The 17,120-nt window shown below is 43.1% G+C and overlaps 5 protein-coding genes across 10 annotated transcripts; 3 read left to right on the top strand and 2 right to left on the bottom strand.

The window, feature by feature from the left end:
* The first annotated feature begins 1 nt into the window (after window position 1).
* On the top strand, window positions 2-2,412 carry LOC116428441 (DNA primase large subunit). The gene is made up of 7 exons (XM_031980099.2): window positions 2-115; window positions 272-428; window positions 522-859; window positions 937-1,164; window positions 1,241-1,378; window positions 1,434-1,974; window positions 2,056-2,412. The coding sequence occupies exons 2-7, from the start codon at window positions 275-277 to the stop codon at window positions 2,340-2,342; spliced, it is 1,686 nt and encodes a 561-aa protein (XP_031835959.1). The 5' UTR covers window positions 2-115; window positions 272-274; the 3' UTR covers window positions 2,343-2,412.
* On the bottom strand, window positions 2,365-4,717 carry Tdh (L-threonine dehydrogenase). The gene is made up of 5 exons (XM_031980100.2): window positions 4,305-4,717; window positions 3,815-4,078; window positions 3,301-3,561; window positions 2,680-2,946; window positions 2,365-2,614 (listed from the first exon to the last, which is right to left on the bottom strand). The coding sequence occupies exons 1-5, from the start codon at window positions 4,459-4,461 to the stop codon at window positions 2,454-2,456; spliced, it is 1,110 nt and encodes a 369-aa protein (XP_031835960.1). The 5' UTR covers window positions 4,462-4,717; the 3' UTR covers window positions 2,365-2,453.
* Window positions 4,102-13,588, top strand: atk (artichoke). Of its 6 annotated transcripts, none has more exons than XM_076373603.1 (10): window positions 4,102-4,345; window positions 7,191-7,403; window positions 7,475-9,352; window positions 9,953-10,277; window positions 10,366-10,632; window positions 10,947-11,100; window positions 11,265-11,477; window positions 11,558-12,269; window positions 12,319-12,668; window positions 12,745-13,588. In XM_076373603.1, the coding sequence occupies exons 2-10, from the start codon at window positions 7,240-7,242 to the stop codon at window positions 13,227-13,229; spliced, it is 4,548 nt and encodes a 1,515-aa protein (XP_076229718.1). In that variant the 5' UTR covers window positions 4,102-4,345; window positions 7,191-7,239; the 3' UTR covers window positions 13,230-13,588. The 6 variants fall into 6 exon arrangements, with proteins under 6 accessions (XP_076229718.1, XP_076229724.1, XP_076229716.1 ...); XM_076373609.1 differs by having other exon boundaries at window positions 7,154-7,403; window positions 12,334-12,668; XM_076373601.1 differs by having other exon boundaries at window positions 7,154-7,403.
* On the bottom strand, window positions 13,373-15,470 carry Rpn8 (regulatory particle non-ATPase 8). The gene is made up of 4 exons (XM_031980110.2): window positions 15,205-15,470; window positions 14,946-15,038; window positions 14,692-14,870; window positions 13,373-14,620 (listed from the first exon to the last, which is right to left on the bottom strand). Exons 1-4 carry the CDS (start codon window positions 15,377-15,379, stop codon window positions 14,105-14,107), a joined length of 963 nt encoding a protein of 320 aa, XP_031835970.1. The 5' UTR covers window positions 15,380-15,470; the 3' UTR covers window positions 13,373-14,104.
* Window positions 15,471-15,803: 333 nt separating this feature from the next.
* Window positions 15,804-16,928, top strand: LOC116428451 (inosine triphosphate pyrophosphatase). The gene is made up of 2 exons (XM_031980111.2): window positions 15,804-15,960; window positions 16,263-16,928. Exons 1-2 carry the CDS (start codon window positions 15,882-15,884, stop codon window positions 16,844-16,846), a joined length of 663 nt encoding a protein of 220 aa, XP_031835971.1. The 5' UTR covers window positions 15,804-15,881; the 3' UTR covers window positions 16,847-16,928.
* The last annotated feature ends 192 nt before the right edge of the window (window positions 16,929-17,120 follow it).

Raw genomic sequence — 17,120 nt, 5'->3', positions numbered from 1 at the left:
CGCGCCAAACACAGTGAAGTTATTATGGCTGCTTAACTCTGGTGTGTGATCTTTAGTATTTTAACGTAGAATAAGTATTAAGAATGATTATTTACCGGAAATAAAATATCGTTTGGTAAGTGTATATGTTTTTTTCGCATGCCATAATTATATAATATAAATTTCTATTATTAATAGTTTTTAAAAAATAATGTAATAAAATGAAACTGCATATACTGTGTTCAACATATCCGAAGGTGAAGTATTACACTGTATATTCAATTTCCTTTAGAAAATGGAGTACACTAAACGAAGACGATATACAGTCAATGCTGAGGCAAATGATCTCCAAGAGATTTATAACCATGATCTACAAATGTATGACTTTCCTCCAAGTGGTGAAATTCCATTTGTGGAGTTTCAACAGTTGGGTATGGAAAGATTAAAATGTAAGTGTCCACTTAATAGGGAATTAACAATTGAAGTTAATTAATGAATGTGATTAGAATAAGTTTACTGAAGAAAGATGTGATTCTTTGTAGTATTACAACATGTAGAAAATACTGCAGTAAGAACAGATTTAAAGATACCAGAGGAACGTAAACAAAATCTCAGTACAGCTTTAGGGAAAGATGGGCTTAAATATTTTGTACATCTTTTATATGGAAAAGGGTGCAAGTCGCCAACAGAAACAGATTTACAATGTAGAAAAAAAGATCATTTTTCCCATTATATAATGAGATTGTCATATTGTCAAGAACCAGATCGTCAGATGTGGTTTATTAATCAGGAGGTAGAATTGTTTAAATTGAGATTTAGTTCATTAGATCCAACAGGAGTATTGAAATTGCTTAGCATTCATAACATTGAATGCCAACAAGTAAGAGATAAATTAATGGAATAAAGTTGACCCATTGAATGGTTAATGATATAACTGGCATACATTTTATTACACAGATTACTCGAGAAGAAAAAGATGAACTTAGGGAAGAGCTTCATTCATCTACATCAAAAGTTTCAAATATTGACACATCTGAATTTTATAAAGTACCTTTTCAAAAGGTCATTGACCTAATTAGATCACGTAGAGTATATGTAGCAAATGGAATAGCATACATTCCCCAAATAGATTTAGTCTCTTTATTTGTTTCTTATTTTAGAAAATCCTTGATTGATGGTATGGAGGTAAGTGTTCTGTTACATACATTATATAATTAAAAGTAAGTCCTTCAAAATCTATTAAATGCATTGTATTACACAGTATGCAAAGAATTATCTTGTAAATATATCCGATGATGAAAGATTAATGTCTTTCCTCAAATCTCTGCCTGGTTCTTTTTCTGGTATGACTCGTGTTGTTTGGACAACCAATAATACACCCGTAGATAAACTGGACGAGGTAATTCATTTATTCCACAAAGTTTTGCTTTTGTGTAATGCAAGATAATTTTTAGTTATCGAAAACATCCTATCCTTTGTGTATGAGAACATTACATGAAGCACTTAGGACTCATCATCATCTTAGAAATAGTGGGCGTATTCAGTACGGTTTATTCATAAAAGGTATAGGGGTAACAATGGAAGATACACTGCGTTTTTGGAGAACGGAGTTCACAAAAAAAATAGATCCAGACAAATTTGAAAAACAATACTCATATACGGTACGACACATGTTTGGTAAAGAGGGTAAACAAACGAATTACACTCCTCTGGGATGTACAAAAATTATAACATCGTCAGTAGGCCCTGGGGACTATCATGGTTGCCCGTACAGGCACATGGATACTGAATCGTTAAGACAAAAATTGTGTAGTTACGGTATACCCGCAACAAATATTAATGAAATAGCAGATCTATCGAAACATGGCCATTATCTTATTGCTTGCACCAAATACTTCGAAGTTTTACATACTCGCTTACCGGACAAGCCTATTATTCATCCTAATGGATACTTTGTAGAGAGTAGAGCCATATTGGCCAAAGATGAATCTACAGGTGAAAATCTAAAATGTCGCTTATCGACTCGAACTGTAGCGGTTAAATAAATAAATAAAATTACCTCTCCTTGTCTTGTAGAACACGATAGCCAAGAAAAATTCTCACAAAGTGGAAGATTCAGCGAGAGATTAGTGAGTAACACTCCCACGAGACGAGACCGAAACATCGCTACCCCGTCGAGGAATATCGATAGATCGATCGGTACGCCTTCAAGAATCGCAGACAAAAGTGGTAGTGGTACACCGCTAAGGAAAGTGGAAAGGACCAGCATGACACCGTCCAGGGCAACGAGAGCTACTCCGAAAAGACTAGATACTCTTGAAATTGATGAAATTACTGCCCAGTTAATGTGTGAAGACATGTAAATGAAAATAAGGATACCCTAGCAATTTTTGTAATCACGAATTTATTGTAAAATAAATAATATTTTTATAACTTGTCTACTCCAAGAGCGTCATTTCCTAAACGTTGTCGCATTATACGTAGCTATTGACCTCTTTCAATGCCTTTTTCGATAAAAAGTTCGCCTTCACGTCGCGTATCATTGACTCCACTAGTCTCTCTAAATTGTACTTGTGCCGCCACCCCCAATCCCGTCGCGCTTCGCTATCGTCGAACACTTGCGGCCAATTTTCAGCTAAAATTCAAGCGACAAAAACAGCTTCAGATAAATATATTATTATAAAACTATCAATCACTGACCGATGCATTGTCGTCCATCCGGTTTATACGTAATCTTTAAATCGGGAACGTGTTTCTTAAGCTCGCTGAACAGTTCTTCCGGCGTGAAGCTCATCGCGGTGACATTATAAACTCGTCTCTGCAATTTTTCGTTCGGAGTGTTCAAGAATTGAAACAACGCTGACAGACAATCCTCTATGTACATCATCGGCAGCCTAGTGTAAGGCTCCAAATAACACTCGTATCTTTTGGCAGTTAATCCCTCGTGGAACACCGCTACGGCGTAATCTGAAAGTCTCGTGTTTATTAATGAGTTTCTCCTGGAAATGTTCTACTCTGTACAATCTCATTCATAATTCCATGCAGTTACTCTTGGATTTACGCATCAGGAGATAACGGAAACGCAAGGAACGATCTCACGGCTCATGATCAAGAGACACTCAACAATTTACTAATACTATTGTCCTTGAGGAGCGATGGATTGCACTATTATGCAGTTACCCTAATCATGCCCGGGAACGTGCTCTACTTCGTGCCCCAAGGAGTTGGCTTTACAATAAAATTCGAACCGTTAACGACAACAAGAATAGAGGAAAATACATTCTTCATTACACAGTAAAAAAAAGAATAGATGACGAGTACCTGTGGTTCCACCACCGGGTGGGTCGCTGCTGATGACCCCCGGAAATCGAAGACACCGGAAGTCAAGACCGAATCTATGGTGATAGTACTCGCCCAATAGCTCGGCGTGTACTTTACTGACACCATAAATTGTCCTGGGCCTTTGGACAGTGACATTCGGGGTGGGATTCCTCGGTGAATCGGGACCGAACGCACCGATGGTCGACGGAATGAATATCCTCAGCTTGTACTGTTTCGCCAGCTCGATCACATTGTGCATACCTAACGAAAAATTACCTTCTCAACGACGATGAAACCACTTTGTATTACACGAAGAATTTCACTAACGAGGGCCAAAGGAAAAATCCACTTTCCCCGAGGCACTTTCCTATTCGTGCCGCGGTAACAATATAATTATTATCGTAACGACGAATTCGCTCGCCACTGCGTTCCATTTCACTCGAGCGCGGTCTTCGAAGGTAATGCGAATGCTTCTAGAAATGTCCCAGAACGTTCGCGAAATTGTCATTTTTACCTTCTATGTTAACTCTCACTGCGAGAGGGACGTTTTGCTCGCCGATAGCGCTGAGGAGAGCGCTGAAGTGTATCAACCAATCGATCCTGTAGTCCACCACGATCTTCTGGAGGCCCTTGAAGTCGAGAATGTCGGCGAAGATGAAGGGACCGGATGACAGACTTTCCTCGGTCGGTTTGATTATGTCGGAGAGTATCACGTTCTCGTTGCCATAATTTTTTCGGAGCAGTTTCGCGCACTCGGTGCCTAACTGCCCGAGACCACCTGGTGAGAATGTATGCGTAGAAATCAATGCAAAAAGCACTAGTTATCATCAATGATAATTTGCAAGTAAAATGAATCATTTTAAACAGTGTACCGCCATCGTTGAGTCATATCTTTGCGCGATAAAAAAAGTGGAAACGGCAAGAGAATTCTTACTATTCATGTTCAATTATTAAAAGACTACAGCTGACTTTGTAATAGAGATTGCAATTGTTTTTTTACATACCAGTAATCAATATCCTCGGCGGTTTCTTCACTGTGTCCAAGGTATTATCTTTATTTTCTTTAAGATTTTGGGAAGAAAAAGTACTACTAACGTGGAAATCTCTTAAAATGCTCGTCGACAAACGTCGGGGGGTATCTAAGAACTTCCGGCACCACATTGCAACGGAAAGATGCTGGTAATTGTTTGTCACGATATCGCTAAGAGATCAACGTGTCTTTTCTAGTCGAGGTGTCGATAAACAACTGGCGTAGGCACACTTGATTGTACGATATTATAGCTTAGTTCATTCTGAAAACCAGTTAGAACACAGATTTCCTTCATTCCCGTGTGTCTGTGAGACACTAGGTGCTGGACCTTCAGCGCAATGATGAATGTATCTAAAGAAAACATTCTGTAGACTTACATGCAGACGGAATAATTTATTGAATAATTATTGTAATTCTTGACTGATTAGATTCCTCGCGTTAAATACAGTAATAGGCGTAGTGAATATGTATATTATATTCGCGAAATACGTAAAAAATGAAAGAATATTTGCTGTAATTGAAATCTTATTTATTCAATACGATTACGATGCTGCTTTTATAATGAATCTCAGAAATTGAAATAATGTAGTTACATTTTTGTGACTTTCAAAAATTCGGCTCAAGCATCCAGACAGTCTCGAAGGTTTAGAACCGGTTATCGTCGAATACTTTGTTTTCATTCTACCATGCGAAACAACTTCAGTGTAGAACGAATGTTGAAAGGGGCCTCGAAATTTTACAAAAATTCACCCAGAGTGCAACAAAGCAACGTTCGTCTGGATGTCCACAACCCAAAGGATTCCTAATTTAATGAAACTTGTTAAGATTTAACAGTTTGCATTGCAAGTACCGTTGCCGGCTACCGTACATTTTCCACATCTCGCAAAAAGCGGATAAAGAAAGACGGAACTCGTGTCATCTGGACTGGAACCCATTTAACTGCACGTTCCTAAGAAAATCATGGGAATCGTCGTTGTCTCCAGCCAAAGAAACTGTAAATAATTTTACAAGACAAATCTCAGTATTACAAAATGAAATTCGAGGAAACAGGACTCCGGTATAAAAATGTAGCACAGGCCTCAACGTGCTGCTCGCACGAATGCTTTGCGAATTTTACGGCCACCGACTGTAATTATTTTGACAACCACGAAACACAAAGGTTCGGGCATGGCGGAACGACAAATTCGAAAATTGTCACCATCGCCGAATTATTCGGACGCGAAGATTCGGTGGAAAGGGAAGAATTTCCTGGAAGCGTGCCTTCACGGTAGCTGGACACAGCACTTCGCAATTCTCTTTTCGTCCCGCTCGCCATCGCCCACGCCACAGTCATCTTCTCCCCTCGACTTTGTGCATCAGCACGCTTTGCACAAAAGTTCTTCGTGTAGTTAGTCCGTGCCTGTCCGTAACGAGAGCACCGAGGCTCTTGCTTTTCCGTAACGTGTACGAAACGTGTTGCTCCCTGGTTTGTGAACAAACAGTGTTTCACGATCCCTTAGCTCGAGGAAGTGTCGCATCTCCAACGATCGCGGTACCTTCGATTCAGCCGAAATCAACGCGTCGCATTATTTCATCGAGGAGTAACTCGGAACCGTCGACAAGTACCGCGAGCTCGAAGGTAGGGGTGACTTTAAGCGTAAAGAGGGTGGCGATCTCGCGAGTTTCATAGTTTTCGAGATAAAATAAAGAATATTTCGCGTTCGATCGATCCCGTTCGTGTTCCTTTGAAAGGTATTCGACTTCATATCGAAGTTGCATAATTCCGTGACGCCTGGTGGGGTTCTGTACGAACGATAGTCACGGAGGAAAACTGAGGAAGTATATGTCACTTTCACTGGGATCATACGCGATCGTTGCGGTTCGATCGTGGCCGCTCGCGACGACGATGACAATGGAGATTGCCGCTGCACCTGTATCATTTGTTCGCGTCGTGAATGCGATGATGAATCGCATCACTGAATCGGCTCGAATCACGCGACGATCCGGGAAACGCGATTGATTACGATTGTAACGCAATTGGGGTTACCCTTACAGTTGGTCGAACGATGAGAAACGATTTTGTAACAATCAGACGGATCAGTTCAGCGCGATGCAAATGCAGTCACGTGAGTGCAGCGACCTGTATTCTCGCCACCTGACGCGCTCCTTTAAATTTACGGTAGCATTTCGATTGTAGACGCGCGATACTTGAAATCTTCGTTTCCTTTTTTACTAATGGTCACTTGCTATCGGCATTCTTCATGTTCGGCTGACTTTCCAGGCCGTCCAATTGTTCGTACTTACGGAAGACGCGTTATGAAACACACGTGGTCACCCGTGACAGCAGCCGCGGAGAATACCTTTGTCTTCGTTCTATCCGATAGAGCAAAGGGATTTTTCTCTTCCGCGTTAATCCGTTTAATCGAGTCCTCCCCCCTCCCTCTTCGATTCAGTTACAAAATTCGAGTTTCCAACGTTCGAAATCTTTTGTTAGCCTGATCCGTGTCGCGGCGGGTTCCAGGCGACAGCGATCGTTACGGGGAAGGATTGTCCTAGCGGTGTTTAGCTTTGCTTGCGGTACGAGGCATTAATTTTGTCGTCTAGTACCGTGACGTGTAAGCAACTAGTCTACACACGTGCGTTCCCCGATTTACGCACGGAAACCACCGTGACATCCATGGACACTTTAACGCCCGAAGTACGCGCCTACTTTCGTGATACTTAGGACCCGTTTCCCTTTCCAACAGTGGAAGGGAAAAAGCCGTTTCGTCGCCGCCGAACTCATGAATATTCTTCGGTAGATGGGATCAGCTTTCGAGAGAACTTTCTTTTTTCGAGTCGCAGAACGGCCGGCGCCACGCGGAAACGTGTTTTCTTCCAGAAAATGCGGGACTGGAATCTAAGGTCGTAGACCAAGGCACAAATGCGCGATGGTTAAACCACCGGAAGGTGGAGGCCTCTTTGTAGCCGGCTGGTTTCTGGCACTGTATTGCGCCAGTGTCGGTGGCCAGCTGAGCGCCGAGTACGGATGTCCTACTCAGGAGAGGATCCTACCTTGCAGATGCTCTACTCGCGACATGGAGATCCAAATCTGGCAAGTGTCGCGTGACGATCGGATCGCGAAAACCTTCTCCCGACCCTTAATCATTCATCTTCTACCAATAGGTGCAGTCACAGCGAGTTACCGAAGGTCCTAGAGGGTCTAAAAGCAGTGAGCCATTACCTAGACCGACCAGTAGATGAGTTGATCCTAGAAAACAATAATCTGCCCAGCCTGCCTGGCAAGGTTTTCGCCACTTTGCGCGTCCTCCGTTTGATGCTGCGGAACAATCGTCTCGAGAGAGTGTCCTCGGGCTGGTTGGAGGGTCTCCATGACTCCTTGTTGGAGCTCTTTGTCGTGGAACCTGATTTAAGATCCTTGCCGATAGATAGTCTCGAGAATCTTCAAGGTTTAGAGGCAGTCACCTTGCAGAGCCGAGTGATGAAGAAGCTTCCGAAGTTTTCCGGCCTGCCGAAGCTCAGATATCTTCAGATTAACTCCCCGGCTTTGCTGGAGCTTGCTCCCAGAAACTTTCGAGACTTGCCCGGCTTGGAGCAGCTTCACGTGTTCGGTAGCTCGCGTCTGATACGTTTAGAGGCTGGCCTGTTTCGAGACCTGCCGCGACTAGAACTGGTGAACATCACCGATTGCGGGATCCATTGGGTGCATCCTCGAACACTGATCGATCTGCCGGAGCTGAAGGAACTTTCGCTGATTGGGAATTCGATAGTCGACGCCGGGATGATCGGTCGTGCCAGCGTTGACCTGCCGTCTTTGTCGGTGATACGGCTCGATCGTAACCGGATAAATCGTCTCGAAGACGGAGCCTTCACGGACCTGCCGGTCCTCTCTCGCCTCTACTTATCGAGGAATCACATTACTGAGGTGTTCGCCGGAGCGTTTCAAAGAATGCCTGCCTTGAAAACCGTGGATCTTAATCACAATCTAATACATCGTATACATCCTGAATTCTTCCCACGCCGGCCTGGAAACAGCTTGGAAGAGTTCTGGCTGATCGACAACGACCTCAGCCACGTGACGGAGCTGAGGTCGATCATGGAAGCGCTGCCCAGACTGAAGCTCCTCGACGTCAGTCACAATCAAATCGAAGAGATACCATTCGGAGCGCTGAGAGGTCATCCGACGTTAGAAAGACTTCACCTTGATCACAACAGAGTGGCCTTTCTGCAAAGGGAGACCTTCACCGCGATGCCCGCTCTCAGGGAACTACGTTTAAAAAACAATTCTCTGTCGAACCTCCTGGAGACGCCATTTTGGAACTTGCCCGCGCTCAAGGGGCTCGATCTATCTGAGAACTACTTCCGCCACATTGAACCTCGGTTGCTGGCTAATTTGCCCAGCTTGAGACGATTAGATATGAGCGGGAACGCGATTGGACTCATCGAGCCTGAATCCTTTTTGGAAACGCCAGCCCTGGAACACGTCAACATCTCCGGAAATGCTCTCTCTGTTCTTCATCCTCTAACTTTCCATCAGTTGAACAACCTTTACGAGCTGGACGTCGGTTGGAATCGAATGTTAGAGATTGTCCCGGGTCTACCGAGGAATATAGAACACCTTTACATGCCCATGAACCGTATCGTTGTCCTGCCCGCAATGTCTTCTCAGGATCTTGCCCTTCCGGTACTGAGGTCTTTGGACCTCAGTGCGAACGGAATCGAGAGGATCTCGCCCGGCACTCTGGCCGATTTACCTAATCTGAGGAAACTGAACATGGGTTACAATGCACTTAGAATTATAGAAGATGGAACGTTCGATGGTTTATCTAGATTAGAACAATTGGACCTGAAATATAATCGGTTGGTCACTTTGCATGGCAGAAGCTTTAGGCCTCTGAGATCGCTGATGGATTTAAGCTTGCGGGGAAACCGGTTGGAAGTCCTCAGACCGGACATCTTTCAAGAAAACATCCGACTGCAGAGGCTCGATTTTAGCAGGAACAATCTTGCGCAGATCCCTCACGCTACCTTCTCCAACACCAGGTAAAGTCGAAATGACAACGTTGTAGCCCTGTCTCAGGCCTACGCGAGTCACGTTCCACAAAATGGCGCTACAAAGAAGCGTTTTTCTACGCGTTAACGCGCCCGTAGAAAAGCGGTTTCACTCGTGGTCATTTGGTTGCGTCACCGGCAAATTGGCACCTAGAAAGTTCGTGCTCGTATTTAAGTGTCCCCTTCTAGCTCTGAAGCGTCACCATCCTGCCGTGTCGCTGATTTTCTCGTGCCTTAATGTTGCCTTCACACGCGAATTATTCGGTTGTTAATTAACGGGTAGCAGTCCTTTGTGAAGACGTATGGAAAATTAAGATATACGAAAGAATACAATAATGACGAGGAATTTAAACGAACCCGAAGGATCAAGTTTCGGCTGTCAATATTGGATACGTGGTTGTCGTTAATGCGAAACGAGTGGTCGAAACTAGTTTCTTTCTTGGTTCACGCGTCCCCCTGAAATTTTCTTCAAAATTCTGCGCGGTGAAGGTTGCGCTTAGAAAGGTGTCGGTGGTCTGATCTGCCCGCGACGGAAACAGCCGTCTCTATTAATGGTTCGACGTCAAAGGGAGGAAACGACGTTAATTACAGAGACCTTCGTGAACTGTACGCGTCGCACAACACTTTGACCGAGTTACCCGGATCGTTGCACGGTTTAACAGCACTTCAGGTTCTCGACTTGAGCTTCAACAAGCTGAACATCCTGTCGCCGGAAACGCTGAGCAGCCTGTCGGCCTTGCTCGAATTGAAGCTCGTCCGAAATCGCATCCGCGAGCTTCGCGAAGGCGCCTTCGACGGACTGCCGCGTTTGTCGCTGATCGATTTGGAGAACAACGATCTCAGGATCATCGAGAGGAACGCCATCCGAGGATTGCCAGAATTACAGGCGATAAGACTCGGGAAAAATCGGTTGCAGGTGACGCAAAGATGATGTTCTGATAGATTGTTCCAATCAATTTAGAAATAAGATGGTTCCGTTGATTGATCGAGTGCTCGTCCATCAGATAATTCCGAGCGGAGCTTTCACCGAGCTGCCGTTGTTGCAAAGTGCGGAACTTCAGGAGAATCGGATTCAGGAAATCGCGAGCAACGCGTTCATTAACGTGCCTCACCTTCTCTTCCTCAATCTGAGCTACAATCACTTGCCGGCGTTGGATTATGTCGGCTTGGAGAGTCTTCGATCTTTGGAGGTTCTGGACTTGAGCAACAATCGATTGTCCAGGGTATCCAGCAACAGTTTGGCGTCGATGGAGTGGTTGGTCGAGTTGAAAGTAAGTGGGGAAACAAAATTGAAAGCGGAAAAATCATGCGAACCTATTTGCCCGTGTTTCATTGTTCGGAACGATGATAGTATGAATTTTCGTAACGACTGCGTTTAGCGATCGCGAAGAACGAAAGAAAAATGATGGTGGGGATCGGTCTTTAGTAATAACGGCGAATACTTTCTCGTCGAGAGTGAAACTTCTCCACGAACCGTGGTGCGAGGCCACGTTCGTTATGCTAGCGGAGCAATTATTCGTACAGCTGAATCGTTAATTAGGAAGATAGGGGATCGTTTTACATACGTTTCCCACTTTGCCCGCAGATGGATAACAATCGTATTTGCGCCATCCAAGGCTCCCCTTTCGATGAAATGCCGAGACTTCGGGTGCTCAGCCTGAGGAGTAACCGGATGGCTTCCGTTTCGGAAGCGGCGTTCAAACGTTTAAGATCGAATATCGCTGTCCTGGATATTGATGGTAATTAACGAGTTAACTGAGTACTCTATACTTCGTTGCACAAAAACGATTTTATATACTTTCACTTACAAAAAGCATGAATAAAAGTGTTTTCATGCAGCTGATTAAGAGAATATCTAAATACTTCAAACTGATATTGTCCAATTTAATCTAATTTCTAAAAGGCAATCCACTTTCCTGCTCTTGCGGAATGTTATGGCTCCGAGGGTGGCTTCAGCAAGCTTCTTCCGAGGGTCCAAGGTGCGCCGATGGCTCGTTATTTAAGGAAATTAGATTATCTCGACAGGATTGCCAAAGGGAAAGACAAATAGATCCGATTCACCCCGGCTGCGAGGCTGAAATGATCGACTTGGCGCCGTACCCTGTATCTTCCTCGCGTGAGTGCAATTAACCGAGATTAACGTGTAACAATCATAAAGCTTTCATTAATGAAACATTCCTTACTTTGCCACATTAGTATACGGAGCGACGGAAATGGTACCATTGCGGATGAACATCAAAGAATCATCAACCCGTCCCCCTTCGCAAGACTCTGATTATCTTTACGAGTATTCGGACTATCAAGAGCCTAGAAACGACACAACGAACGTAACAAGTCAATCGCAGATCACTGCACCAACGGATACCACGAAAATCATCGAGGCTGTAGAAAAAGTTCAAGTGCAGTTGAATAATACCGTTCCTGTGAAGAAGAACACCTTGATGCCTCCATCCCCCAGCAGCTCCGGCTTCACCTTCTTCGGAGTGCCATTGCCTAGTCTAAACTTCAACCTTTGGGGAAACTCGGGCAGGAAGTCCGAGCGCAAGAATTCATCGCCGAGACCCGGAAGGGGCCGTTACAGAACGTTCCCGCCCACGGAACCGGAAATCCACCGAGGTGGCTTCGTGCCTTTGCCCCGTGGACAGGGCGGCTTCGTGCCCAGCGTGGACCCTCGACTTGCTTACCAAAAACACGTGAAAAACGAAACGTCGATGCAGCAGAATTCGAGTGCTCCGCAGGAGGAGAAAAGAAGATGGAAAAATGGGAACGGCACGGTAGTGAAGATCGAGAGGACTCAGCTTAGAACGAGCAGGCCCAAAGTTGGATTCAAGGAAAGAGAAGAACTGTCCACGATGCCAACGAACGAGGCCGATTTTAGGAGGCAACCGTCCGAGCAGAAGAGAAACAGGTGAATATTCTGTGTCAAAGATAGTCAAATCGAAAGGTAGAGTTAATAGAATTGTTGCGTACAGCTCCAGCCATGTGAACTCAACGAAAACGTCCGATTCGAGTGCCGCGGCGGACGAATCGCCCCAAGAAGCGAACGAAACTTCTGTGGCAGATGATACTCAAAATGGCGACCGCCAGGAGGTAAATCGGAAGTCCAATAGAGCCAGCGAGAAGCCTCAGACTGAAGTATCGAGTAAAATCGTGTGGACAACGCCGAGGACGATGATAGAGACGACGAAAGAAACCAAAGGGACGTCGACGGAAATGGCGACGGCAGAGAAGAATATTTTCTGGGAAACAGAAGCGGCAGTGTTCCAAGAAACGTCCACATCGACGACTGTTCGAAACGAACCGATGGGTAGAATCGCAAAGTTTTAGTTATAACAGTTTTATACAGCCTCGGGTGGGTGTTGATACGTTATTGTTAATTTCAGATGTCTCTGATGTAGCTACGACTGAACGACCAGTCTCAACGTCACTGGAGAGCCGGAAGAACGCCTCTTTTGCATCTCAATTTCCCCGGGAAACGGAAGCTTCCGCTCTCTCAGCCTTTTTGGTCCCAGGTGGTCAAGTCCCGTCGTCTATGCCAGTACCCAACTTACGTCCCCTAGGTCGGCCGACTATAACGAAAGTCCCCTCGCCGCGTTTGGGACTGACTTCCGAGCCAGAGAAGCAAAAGTCCGTGGCTGAAGCTGTACAACGAAACGTGGAAACCGCGGAAGAGCAAATCTACGAGAAAGACGAATCCTCGAACGAGAATGCCGAAGTGATCGAGGATAGTTCTTTTAACTGGTATTTTCAGCATTACAACGATACCAATTTAGAGCCCTACGTGGGCACCGCGTACAGTGGAAGTGGAAAGATGTGTCGATGGACTTTACTGACTCCGATATGTCTCGTGTTGTATATTTTCATCTAATAACGCTACGAATGGAACGTTCTCAACGATCAGTCTATCGGCGTATCGATCGGAATTTCTATTTGGAAAGTACCTTTCTAGTTTCCTTTCTCTTTTTGTATAGAATGTGGTCGTTCAAAGGATAAAGTAAGGAGATAAGTCTATTAATGAAAAAACAGCGTGTATCTCAAATTATGTATCGTACAGGTACAAGCATGACGAAATGCTGTTTTACGGTACACAGTTTCAATGCCCCGCGCGTACGATTCGCGCGGTGCTCCGTATGATACAAAGTGAGCCGTTCATCATGGCCTTCGCAGAGTATTAACGAAGAATAAATAAAGTCATATGTACGAATGATCGATATTCTTTTTTTCGTTTCTTCCCTCTTTTTTTTGTCTCTTTTTATTAACAACGCAGTGTGTGTTACTTATGAAAGCTCAAGTTCTTTAGAAAAACATGTTTGCAATGGTGTTACACTGTCTATGGTGTGAGAATGTTATCTGGCGTCGTCAGATATGTGCATTACATAAAAGTTATGGGTAGTTTGAAGCAGTCGCTTATTCCTAACAGGGAGATAAGATGCTCGGCAAACATGTAATTTCGCGTAATTGCGGGCTGTTTACCAGATCGAAGTTGCGGGATCTGAATAACTGCGTTCCTACTATCATACCCTTTATCTAATGCAAGGTGAGATCCCTCGAAAGTTTACTATCCTGGAACACTTCAAGGGAGAATAATTCTTGTCTGTTTTCTTTTTGGTGTTAGCTCGAAATGTCGACCGTCTTAAAACACAGAATACATTTGTACATGTATAGACAAACTTCGCGAGTTTGGTGAACTTTCGTTTCGATCAACAGTCTCAATCGCGCGTATTAGTCCCGATTACGCTAGGCTCATTGGCTCTTGGTTTTAGCCTTCTCTTTCTCATCCTTCTTCTCCTCTTCTTTCTTCTCATCCTTTTTCGTCTCCTTCTTATCTGCTTCTTTCTTCTCGGCGTCACGATTGGTTAATTTATTATTGATCAAATTGTGAAGGGCCACTATGGATCTGACCAATGCGGCAAGATACACTACTAACATCTGATCGTTTGTTTTCACGTACAGTGAGTCAACAAATTTGCTCTGAGTCATATCAGGCAAAAGATTGAAAATGTCCTGAAGTTGGTAAACAATCTGATGATTTATTGGCAGTTTACCACTCCCAACTTGGAGCAAATAATCTCTAATCTCCCTAATTTGTTCGTGAAGACCCTTCAGACCTAATAATTGATTCGTAATTCTCTGGCTAAGGGTACCAACAGTGGTGTCCTTTATGTCTCTGAGCAAATGCTCTACACCTACCTCCTCAGCTTCCTCTGCACCAATTTCACTAGGTATGTGTTCAAAAGTTTTAGATGTTGGTGAACCATCCTGTAAAGAATGAAATATTGCAATACACCTAACATATATCTAACACTGTGCTTTATAAAATATATATTTACATCGTGAACTTCTTCAACAGCTTGATAAGCTTCAGTCGGTAAACCAAGATCTTTGGGTTTAGCATCAATAATAACCAGCACAGAGTTAGGACAATATCTCCTAATCAGTTCATTAATAGCAACATCATTCTGATGTAGTTTAGGCCCAGTGTGATACCAGCCCACTACCTTTTCACGGGCTAGAAAGTTACATAGTACAATTTCTGTTCCCTATTACCAAACATTTCATTTTTCAGTACACTGAGAATATTTACCATTAACTTTTTTGAACATCCCATACATGTTTTCCAAATAATCATGGTCGAGGAACCATACGCTTTTGTCTTTGTCATCCTCATCAAAGGGTACTGTAGAGAAGACAACAAAGACGTTTTTTAATTTAACCCCACCATTTTCATATATTTTCAGTACTTATTTGTAACTACAAATTACGAAGAGCTTATCGTAAAAGTATGAAGCAATAAAAGAATAAAATATAAGAAATATTAGCGTCATTATTGGAGTGATCCTAACCTGCAAAGCTGTTTGATACATCCAAGACACCTTTGGGCCTCCAACATCCAAGAAGTACACCAACAACCCTTTTCTGATTACCAATTTTTCCCATCCGATTATAATGATCCACTACACTGAGTAGTACCAAGGGATGTACCACTACTTTTGTTGTCACTACCTCTTGACTCGGCATTTTTGGGCTGCTACTTTACTTCCACACTGAATAAACTTCTCTGAATGATTCCTGGTTGTTACCAAGATAAAATCCCCAACCAATCATGAAAGGTACAGACTGTTTTAGATGTGATTCTAGTGACAATACTAATTCCAATCAATTTTCTTATAAATTTCTTTTTAATATGTCAGTAAAATTAAAAATAATAGTGTATAACTTACATAAAATATTAAATAAAAAATCTGCAGGATTGTTATTACTATTGATACAATTAATTTTCTTTCTGCTTGATAATAAGACACGTGGCGCTGTCTACAGTAAACCACGTAACTCCCTAGCCGCTAGATAGCAATCACTGTATTTTCTAAGAAGACAATTTAATTATTAAATCATCTATAAGAAATGCAAATTAATCATACGTTCTATTCTTTGAAGTCCCCTATACTGTTCTAACTAATCCCAGTTTCAAAATATCCATTTATTTCTTTAATAATTGTAAAAAAAATTCCGCAACCTTGGAATGGTCCATTGTTGGTCACACTGTAAAAGAAACACGTTGCAGCAAGTGCGTATTTTCCCCACTCACAAGGAAATAAGAGGTAATTTCTTCATTAAAAACTATGAATTTCTGAAATAATAGCAGTATTTATAAATAAGGATTTAAATGTGACAGTCTAGGATATATATTTAAATACAGTTTGATCAAATTTGTCCAAAAGAAAGCAATGGTACATATCATGAATTCCTCATAATCATTCCCGTTAACCGCAACAGGCGTACCAACCCTAACTACAGCCGCAAGGCGCGAAATTTAAAACTGTATTATGTATTTCGTTCTTCCATCCAATAAGACGCAGGATTTAATTAGCACAACAGAATCTAATTCCTGCGATGCTTTCAGCATTACACAGGATGTCGAAACCAATCGTGTTTGTAACCGGAAATGCAAAGAAACTGGAAGAGTTCGTGGCCATCCTCGGGAAGAAATTCCCTTTAGAGATCACTAGTAAAAAGATTGATCTTCCGGAATACCAGGGAGAAATGGACGACATTTGTCGCAATAAATGTCGTGCTGCAGCGGATTTAGTAAAAGGGCCAGTTATCATCGAGGACACCTGCTTATGTTTCAATGCAATGAAGGGCTTGCCGGGTCCCTACATTAAATGGTTCCTAGATAAATTAGGTCCAGAGGGTTTACATCGGATGCTTCACGGTTGGGAGGACAAAACAGCAGACGCGGTTTGCACTTTTGCCTACTGTGCCGGCGAACCGAAGGATCCTGTTTTACTGTTTCAAGGCCGAACACAAGGGACCATCGTGAGTCCTCGAGGACCACGGGACTTCGGTTGGGACGCTTGCTTCCAGCCTCTGGACAGGGACAAAACGTACGCGGAATTACCGAAAGAAGAGAAAAATCAGATCTCTCATCGCAGCAGAGCACTAGAGAAATTGAAGGACTATTTTCTGAAGGAAATTAAGCATTGATTAGACAGTTTGTTTTCAGACTGCGAGCAGTATTAATTTAATAATAATAATAATAAATATTCAGTTGTAAATAACAACAGTATATTCTTGATTATTTTTTCTTTCCCATCTGTAGACCCACCCTCTTCTCCTCCTGCTTAAAAGATTAATTACTTTTAGAAAAAGAGAACACTTTGACCCGATATTTTCACAATCATTCTACCCGGTGTACAAGAAAATATTACAATAAAATGACAGTTTCCTTGAGCGATTGATAATCACAGATTACCTCTGT

Source organism: Nomia melanderi, chromosome 1 (assembly GCF_051020985.1).
Source record: "Nomia melanderi isolate GNS246 chromosome 1, iyNomMela1, whole genome shotgun sequence".
In the NCBI taxonomy this organism is placed as follows: Eukaryota; Metazoa; Arthropoda; class Insecta; order Hymenoptera; family Halictidae; genus Nomia; species Nomia melanderi.
This window is presented reverse-complemented; position numbering and strand designations above follow the sequence as displayed.